Source organism: Carassius auratus, unplaced genomic scaffold (assembly GCF_003368295.1).
Source record: "Carassius auratus strain Wakin unplaced genomic scaffold, ASM336829v1 scaf_tig00216285, whole genome shotgun sequence".
Lineage (NCBI taxonomy): Eukaryota > Metazoa > Chordata > Actinopteri > Cypriniformes > Cyprinidae > Carassius > Carassius auratus.
In genome coordinates, this window is record NW_020528494.1 from 15521 (window position 1) to 25386 (window position 9866).

The 9866-nt window shown below is 34.1% G+C and overlaps 1 protein-coding gene across 1 annotated transcript; it reads right to left on the reverse strand.

Annotated features, from left to right (window-relative positions):
• Nucleotides 1–718: 718 nt before the first annotated feature.
• Nucleotides 719–9475, reverse strand: LOC113097468 (uncharacterized). The gene is made up of 4 exons (XM_026262695.1): nucleotides 8623–9475; nucleotides 8138–8376; nucleotides 6344–6565; nucleotides 719–5389 (listed from the first exon to the last, which is right to left on the reverse strand). The coding sequence occupies exons 1-4, from the start codon at nucleotides 9473–9475 to the stop codon at nucleotides 719–721; spliced, it is 5985 nt and encodes a 1994-aa protein (XP_026118480.1).
• Between the last annotated feature and the right edge of the window lie 391 nt (nucleotides 9476–9866).

Below are 9866 nucleotides of genomic sequence, written 5' to 3' on the forward strand. Positions count from 1 at the left end.
TGATCTGATTGTACTAAAAAATTTTAAGACAATGTGTTAAGAACACTGGTACAACAAATTAATTTCTGTCAATCATATAATTACTGATTTATTTTGTTTACCTACTGTATATAACTATGCTATTAGTGCAAATGTAAATTAATTATAATAGAACAATTTTGAATTCAAATCTAAAATGTAAATGTTGTTGCAATGCAGGAAAAGAAACCATTATTTTGAAAGTCACAGTTGTACTACAAGGATGTAAATTCTCTTTCCATTTACTTTGTCTAGCAAATTTGTTTAATATGTTACACTTGGATATCTACCTTGCAGTGAACAATCACGGCAATGCAGCAATATTTGGCTCAGTAGAGATAAAGTATCCACTAGGATGCTCATTGAATCTCAAACTCATTTGCCAAATAAAGCTGAACAGTTACAACCACAATTACAAACTACAACTGGCCATATGCCTCCTTATTAGTGTTAATAGTATTGCATGTAAAATAACAAAAAATATCAACAAAAAATATTGATTTATTTCGTTTACCTACTGTATGTAACTATGCTATTAGTGCAAATGTAAATTAATTATAATAAATATGAATACAACCTGTACCTTGCAGTGAACAGTCACGACAATACAGCAATATTTGGCTCAGTAGAGATAAAGTATCCACTAGGATGCTCATTGAATCTCAAACTCATTTGCCAAACAAAGCTGAACAGTTACAAACTACAACTGGCCAAATGCCTCCTCATTAGTGTTAATAGTATTGCATGTAAAAGAACATAATATACCCTCATGGTCACTGAAATACGTTGGAATCACTGTTGATTTCATGGTATAATGGGTTGTTTTTACATATACATGATCGATTAATGTGCCCTTTTCTGTTGTGGTTTGTGTGACATGTTGAACAAAGCCTCTGTTTGTTATAAAATTGCAGATTGTTGAAGAGTTTAAAATATTATCATTGAAATCTCCAATGACAGCAATTGTATTACTTAAGGGTTCTAGAAAATTAAACAGTTTGTCTAGATTTCCTTTAAACAAAGAAATAGGATATGAAGGTGGCCGATAAATAACTGCTATTAATATATTGTGTTCTGTGTAATTGCAAACTAAACATTCTATATTGACATTTGGTACCTCGACAACATTATATGCCAAACTGTTTGAACTATACATGCCAACACCACCATGTTGTTGAGCTTGTAATTCAGTTAATGTTGGGTTACTAGTACTGTAAGATAAACTTCGTGGTTGACTATGAAAACTATATCCATCAATATGTATTGTTTCTAATGAGATATCTGCAGGCAACCATGTTTCAGTGACAGCAATGCAGTTAGGCTGCAAATGGTCAGTATGCAAAACCAAGTCTGCTAAATGGTGTGTTAAATTTTGCACATTCATCAAAAATACACTAAATGTTTGTGTATTCACTTTGTAGTCTGGTAAATTTCTAACAAAAAATCTGGGCATGCTTTGAGTTGCATTACTAATGCTGTCTTTACAATATATAGCCTTCTCTTCAAAGTCTTGAATAATCAAACCAGACAAACTTTTAACACGGCTTAAAGCCACATATGCCTGTCCAGGTGCAAATATCTTTTTTAGGGAAATTACTGCTTTATCAACGGTTATTCCTTGTACTTTATGTACTGTACAAGCCCAAGCAAGTTTTAGTGGAAATTGTCGTCGCAACCCCCCTTTATTATTAACTTTTTCCTCTTCTGGTTTGATACCTGTAGAACCCATTTCAACTGATGAAGCATATGCACAACATTTTCTTCTTTGTGCACCAACCTGATTGTCATCAAATTTGACATATATGGTTTGAGGGAACTTGTGTTCATTGTTAAGAAAAACTATGTGCGTTACTGTGCCACACACCCCATTAACCAGGCCATCCATTACGTCTACATTTTTACACAACATTACACGAGCACCTTTCCCTAAGAGCAGTGTTTCATCTAGACAAGTATTATATGTTTTTGCATGATGACCACTTTTCAATTCAAGTTTTCCTGTCTTGTTATTATTTACAAAATCTTGAGCATTTATCTCAACATATTCAGGGCAAATTTTAATTAGTTGCTGCACATTATGCTCATTTACTTGTCTGTTAGTGGGAAATATATGTAAAGCTGAGCTGACTTCACCGGTTTCACATTTTTTTAATAAATCTATGTCACTGTTTAATATTGGGGTCAGTTTTGTACGAATCCGTAGTCTATTTAGTAACTCTGCAAATTGATTGTCTTTTTGCCTAACTATGGTTTTTAATTCAACAACTGAAAACAGTTTAGACCATAGGTTAATACCTAGTACGTCATCAACATACAGGGGTTTCCCTTTAACTGGAGGCAACTGAAAGAAATCTCCAACAGCAATTATACTTACATTTCCGAAGGGAGAAAAGTCACCAGTTTGTTTAATCTGTCTTAGCCTACCATGAATATATGCAAATAGATTGTGATCAACCATGGATATTTCATCAATTATAAAAATTTGCAGATCAATATATTTAGCTCGCAAACAATTGAGCTTTTCTTCACCCAAAGGTATATATGGTAAGCGAACATCTTTTCCAATGCTGAGTGTGTTATGGAGAGTTCTTGAATTCAGATTGTATGCTGCGATTCCTGTTGGAGCAGCTAATAAAACACAAGTATTGTCAGGATGACGACACACTGTTGATAGTAACCTCATTGCTTCATATTGAATAGCTTTTATTAAATGGCTTTTTCCTGTTCCAGCACCACCAGTAATAAATATATGTAATGGACTTGGATTTTTCCCCATTATCTTATCTAAGCACCATTGTCGAATCTGATAAAAAATAGATAACTGTGTATCATTCAAAGATCTTATTAAGGTCAGACCATCACTTCTACACATTATATTATTTTTCTTCTCCAAATGTGCAACTTTTTCATTACTTGCAGTTAAATCTGGAATATTTCTTTCTTGTTCTTCCACTTGCTGATTATTCTCTTTCATTTCCTCTGCACAAATTAAACGCTCTAACTCCTGCTCTGGGCACAGGTCACACCAGCCATCTTCTATTGCACCATTACTGTCAATTGCTTGTTGGATATTATCTAATTCATCTGCCTCCATTTCAAAGTTCCTTCTATTTAAATCAACAACTGACTTGACTGAATGTCTAGAGCCATCACTAAATGTCACATGTCCATTCTTATAGAACTGTTCAAATGTTTCACAATTAGGAGGTTTTAGCTGCATATCTACATGGTATGGTAAAAACAACTGCAGAATACTTTGATAAAATTGTTCTGGATTTTTTTCCTCAGAAAAGCGCACATAACGGACAACTGCTGGTTTTGTTCGTGTTCTTTTTGTGATAAAGCCACAACCATTATTTAATTGAAGAGGATTCTGAGATTTTTCATTTTTACTTAAAATACGATATTCTGATGCAAATGTTGCCATACACAAATCGCTTAAATCATTTGGTCTGTTTTTATAGCGATCTACAATACTAGTCATCCACATGTTTTCTGTGCTAAGGTTGTTTGATGTTGCTTTTTGCCTTAACACATTTAAAGGTAGACTCATTTTGATTACATTGTCTCCTGTTGGCACAAACACAACTTTTCTTGAACACTCCTTTAGATGCATATTTGTTAACCTATACACAGATTCTTGAGCACATACATCTCTGTTATGTAAATAAACACTACCTAGATTTTTCAGTGCCTCTTTTGCACTAACATTTCCCTCTTTACGTGCTTCTCTTTGTGCATTACTTAACAACAATCCTATCTCCCTTTCTGACTTTGATATGTAAGAAATTATATAGACCACACATGCATATGCATCAACAACATACTGGATGTCTAAATTTGCATTCCAGCATTTTAACAGCGGCTTGCTATATTGATTGACCCAAACCTCATTGACCTGTCTTTTCAATACAACTTGCGTATTTCGAGTAAAGGATTTATATGCAAGCTCAAACATTGATTGATTTATACCTAAATGTTTAAACAAATGTTCCACACTGTTATAACTGCAATTTTCATCTGAAAGAGCCTTTTTCATGGCTGACAAAATCTCACCAGCTTTTTCCCTGTTCATTTTAAAACCTGTCAGACCTTGATTTAAACAAGCACATTCTTTGGTTACATTATCCATATTATCTACCTGACACTTACATGGTTTTGTTGTATCATTTTTACCTCGACATATAAATGTTTGAGTAGATACTGGCCTGGGAAAATTAAAACGGCAAACAGTTTTTTTCTTTTTACAAGTTTTGGAATGTCTTTTTGAATGCTTCTGCACAGATGTAACAATGTCCAATAATGAATCATCCTGTAATGGTAATTCACAAGTTACATATTTATCAATAAATTGAATGACCTCTTCATCTGTGTTTTTATCAATTACTGGAGCATTCTCAATCCAAAACAAGCAATGGACATGGGGTGAACCACGTTGCTGAAATTCAACACGATAAAAATAATCCTTAATTTTACCTATTGGATGGGATGAAGACATAAGTACCTCTCTTAAAAAACAATGCCACCTAAAATCAAACATTCTCGCTGCAGTGACAGGATTACGTCGCAATAGCTCACACCTGTCTGCCCATTGTAGTTCTTCAATTGTCTGTGTTCTCCCTTCCTGTTTCAGAATACTAAAAAGAAGATTTTTCCATCGCATGTCTGCAGAAGAAAATGAACAAAACCAAGTAGGGATACCAAGCTGACGTACACAAGCTAGTAGGTCACGTTGTGCTGTCTGCCAAAAAGCTGGGGTACCACGAATAGGTTTAAGGAATCGAAATCCATCGTCAAATTCCAGCAGTCTCTTTAAAGACTCTTCATTTTTCAATACATTATCGTTAACTTTTTGAGACACATAACCACTTTTTCCTTTGCGCAATGCAATTGATACATTTGACACAACCTGTTCAATTTCAGACATGTACTGAGCAAAAAAAATATATTCAACATTTTGTGCAAACCTACCATCCGCATGTAAAATTCGATTGTTAAAATACCTTGACAATGTCAAACGTTTGTCCCGATATTCATGGTATGTATTACATCCCTGTGGAAATAACACTGGGAAGCATTTTGCCTCATTTGCTAAATCAGAAAGCAACTTGACTGGATTATTCCCTTCGGCTGGTGCCAAATTCATTATATCATCAAAATACTGATCTAACGCTTCCTGGCCAATGTCAACAGGCATGAGACATGTGTCTTGAAACATGCAATGTTGCTGTCTGTCATGTAAAAGTTCATCTTCACCAACATCTACAGATGCTTCACCAGTTTCTGCATGTCCATCTCTCTCCTTTTCTAAAATGTCATTATCTTGTTCCCTACAAAACTCATTTAGCCAAACTTCATTAAAGTCCACATCCTTGTAATGCACATTAATCTGTTTTAAACATTTTAATGCTTTTCTTATGTGCATAGTATCAACAAACTGATATTTATAATAGCCTTTATAAGTTAACTTACGCTTCAGTTTTACAGGCAACAAAGATCCTTCCATGCTAGCAAGAGGCAACAAATTAGATGTTTGCACAATATTTGCTGGTACACAGGTAACGGGTCCATGTACTCCATTTTGCCCCCCTTTAGGTAATGCTAACATTTTCATAAACGGTATATGCAATGCTATCAAATGTTGCTCTATGCTATTCAAACATGACAATTCTGGTGGAATGGGAAGAACTTTCAAATTATTTGATGCACACTCAGGTGGTATTTCACCTTTGTTAATCTTATAATGGCATGTATAACAAATCCACAACTTGCTCCTGGGTGTATCTAGCCACTGGCATGGCATTACACAGGTTTCATCACATTTGTGTAAATATTCTTCAGTTACACATTTATCAAAAATCGAAGTTAATGTTTTTCTGTTATAATAATCTCTATTACAATTTAAAACCTGATGTCTAAACAACAATCTTTGGCAAACACAACACACAAAATCTGGTCCATCTTTTACCAAATCCAAAAAACGCTGCATGACAAAATCAAACTGTTCTGCTTTTATGTTAATTCGTTGCCTTTTCAGTTTCATACCTGCTTTAACACGTTTCTTATGCTCAGGGTTTCCATGATACTTTCTTCTACTAATAGCCTTTACTTTCTGTCTATGCAAGTGATTTAACCTATATTTTCTTTTACTCATTTCCTTTACCTTTTTTCTGTGTAAAATATTTTCCCGATACTTCGTTTTGCTCATGTCCATAACTTTTTCCTTATACAGTAAATTCTCTTGATACTTACTTTTACTCATTTCCTTTACCTTTTTCCTGTGTAATGTATTTTCCCAATATTTTAATTTGCTCATGTCCTTTACCTTTTTCTTGTGTAAAAGGTTATCTCGATACTTAATTTTGCTCATGTCCTTTACCTTTTTCTTGTGTAAAAGGTTATCTCGATACTTAATTTTGCTCATGTCCTTTACCTTTTTCTTGTGTAAAAGGTTATCTCGATACTTTTTTTTGCTGCTGTCCTTTTTCGTTTCCTTATACAACTCATCTTGTTGATACTTCCACTTAAAAGCATACTTTTTCTTTTCCTGATAAAACAAATTTTCCTGATATTTAATGTTTTTTTGTAATGACAATTTACTTTTATAGTACTTAGAATAACAATAATTGCTTTTTGAAAAAGAAATATTTGCAGTAAGTTCTGTCTGTCTTTTTGAATTCTTTCTACACATATTCTTAATCTCAGGCAAATTAACCCCTTTGCACAAATTAAAGCAAATGTTCTTATCAACATGCTGCACACAAATTACTGGTTCAAAATGATTATTCTCACAATGTTTTAAATAAATTCCATCACTTTCCACCTCAGTACTCATGCAACTATATTTTACCCATTTTCCCTCATTACATATATATAGATCCACTCCTAAAGTATTTGCTGTTCCTTGAAATTCTACGTCTGAAGCACAATATCCAACATATTGCATCTGTGACTTTGAAATGTATTCCGAGATAGAAGCAAATTCTTTACCTACTAACTTCAAGTGTTCTTCACTGTGATTTTTCATATATTTCACAACAGCAAGTCTTATTTTTCGATGATTTTTTTCACAACCGCTAATTATTTGTGCAATTGCTCTAAAAAAACTATTGTCATCCTTTACTACTTTATCTGTCTTACAAACAGCCCCTAAAGATCCATGAACAGTGGGTACTTGTATATTGTCTCTTTCAAAATTTAAATTATTTTTTTTGCATAATGTTTGTGCAACTTCCATAGATAGAGGTCTATATGTGAATGTCATTTGAGCTTCATTTTCCACAACTTTAAAATCTCGATCTCTAACCATTCTTTCTTCACAAGATGTGTCATTGTCCATTGTTTTTAGCATACTATGATGCTGTTGTTCAGTCTTAAACTGCATTTGCTCAGTAATAAGCTGATTAGTGTTTTCCAAAGTCACAAAATTCTTTACCTTCTTAGAGTTTGCTCTAAAATCACACCCTTCAATCAAAGATGCACTGATTTTGCAGTAGCCATAACAACTCTGTAGTTCCGGCTTATTAACACAAACTACAGTCTCATAATGATTTCCATGGCAATTTTCTAAGTAGATGCTTTGTTTTGACAAAAACTTATCGTTGCACCTGTATTTTAACCAACGACCATCATAAAATGTGAAAATATCAATTCCTAAATAATCAGCTGTTGCTTGTATTTCAACTTCTGTCGCCCAGTTATTAACATATCTCATTTTAGATTTGTTAATGTACTCTGATACTGAAGAATACTCTCTTCTCAAAATGTTTTGATATTTTTCAGCATTCTTTTCCAAATGTTTCACAACAACTAGTCGTATTTTTCTGTGATGCTTTTGTGTACCACTTACAGCTTGAGAGATGGCTCGGAAAAAACAGTTTCCATCAGCAATTATTTTCTCATTTTTGCAAGGAACTCCTAACAAACCAACGTGTGTCAATATTGGAACATTAACTTTTTCGTATTCCACATTTAAATGAGTACACAAAGCTTGACAAACCTGTTTACAAACAGGACTAAACATCATGTTATTATTTTTTACATCACTAACAAATTCTACATCTGAAATAACTTCAGTAACATCATATCTTTTTTGCTTCTTTGAAGTACAACTACTTACTGAAATTTTACGCTTATTTCTTGCATCATTATTGGTTGGCAAATCCTTTGAAGTATCCTTATCAAAATCAAATTCAAATGTCTTGACAGAGTCTTTGCAGCTCTCTGTTAATGTTAAACTTGTTGTACGTTTCTCATCTTTAATTTCTGATGCATTGTGCTGTGTAGGTTTCACAGTTGTAATAGTGGCAGAGATACCAGTTATTTCGAAAGGTTTTTCATTCACACTGAGCCCTTTAGCTAAAAGGCAAATGTGATTATGCAAATCTTTTACAGAAGAAAAATATAGGACAACACTTCTTCCATTTCCATCAACCATGCCAAGAGCACTTCGTGCATGAGAGTCAATCAGAGCATACTGTCCATTGTGAGATATGATTGCACATGTACTACTACACAAAGTTAAAAGACATAAGTCATACTGTGCAAACATTTTTTCCAGTCCAGCAGAAAGACTGCTGTAAAAACCACTCTCAATTAATTCACCTTCAACCACATCTATATTACCACTGACAAACTCACCATATTCAAACAAAAAACTTTCTCCATCAATAACTGATTCTTTTGGCAAATCAGGAATGGCCAACAATTTGGATTTGTGTTTAATCTTATTAGTGTCTCGCAAAGCTGTGTACAACTTGTCACCTAAAACAACAACTCTGTCAAGGTCTTTGGTCTGCCACGAGAATGCACTATCAACTGTATGTTTTGCCAGGCTTACTAAACCTATTGCCATACATTGGACACCTCTGTATTTAAACTGGTTATTCCCCTGATGAAAGGATCCTCTTACACTGTTTTCGAGTCTAACAGAAGTACTATCCTCAAACTCAGCTGCAACTTCAGTGCCTATATTGCCAAACTCATGAACACCTTTGATGTCAATTTCGTTGTCTGGAAACTCTCTACCACAAGCATGATCTTGGTGATATGTCTTTACAGAAATTCTACTAATGGCATACCATTGTGCATCTAAAGACTTCCTTAGATTCATGATATGAACGATAAGATCATTAAAACATGTGTTGAAAACAACCACAGACGTGCCAGTATCAGAAGCCAACCCAAACATATTACGTTTTCCGAAATCAACCACTGCAAAATAATTGTTGTGGTGAATAATGGCAATAACTGCACTCTGAAGGTTTAGCAAACACATTCCATCCCTCAACAAATATTCTTGCAGCATTTCATACAGCACGGTCTCCACTTGCAGCAGTTCAAAATCTTTGTATACTGGTAAACCAATTTTTACATTCCACTTCCTTCCAAACACATTGTGCTGTTCAATCAACTTACACAACTCTTTCTGTTTACATTCTCTTTTCTGACGTGACATGATTACATTTTGTGTTAGTTTGCTGCCTTCTACATATATGTCATCAATATCTCTCTGTGTCCATGTACATACAGGAGAAATCACATTTTTGATTCCAGCCACAACACAACATCCAATCAATGTATCATCGCTTAATCTGGAAGCCCTAACATCTGTCCCAGCAACAACAGACAGTGGCAATTTTTCTGAACATATGCATACATTAGCATCGCTCTTACTTTTGATGCATCTTTGTGTGCGCCGCATACGAAATCCCTTCTTACGAGGCATCTACAACAAAGAGAAAAACACATGAATACTTTTTAAACACCATTCTAAAAGACAAAAAAATGCATTACATTAGGTATATGTAAATATAAATGTAGTAAAAGACTTTATAAACAATTAAAAA

Excerpts from the sequence above, each read along its gene's own strand:
- LOC113097468 (XM_026262695.1), bottom strand. The coding sequence starts at position 9,475 with ATGTCACGTCAGAAAAGAGAATGTAAACAGAAAGAGTTGTGTAAGTTG. Across the intron at positions 6,566-8,137 it reads GAAATAAGCGTAAAATTTCA|GAAAAGAAAAAGTATGCTTT; the intron begins GTAAGTAGTTGT and ends TTGTTTTATCAG. Across the intron at positions 5,390-6,343 it reads ACCTTTTACACAAGAAAAAG|GATGTGGACTTTAATGAAGT; the intron begins GTAAAGGACATG and ends GTGCATTACAAG.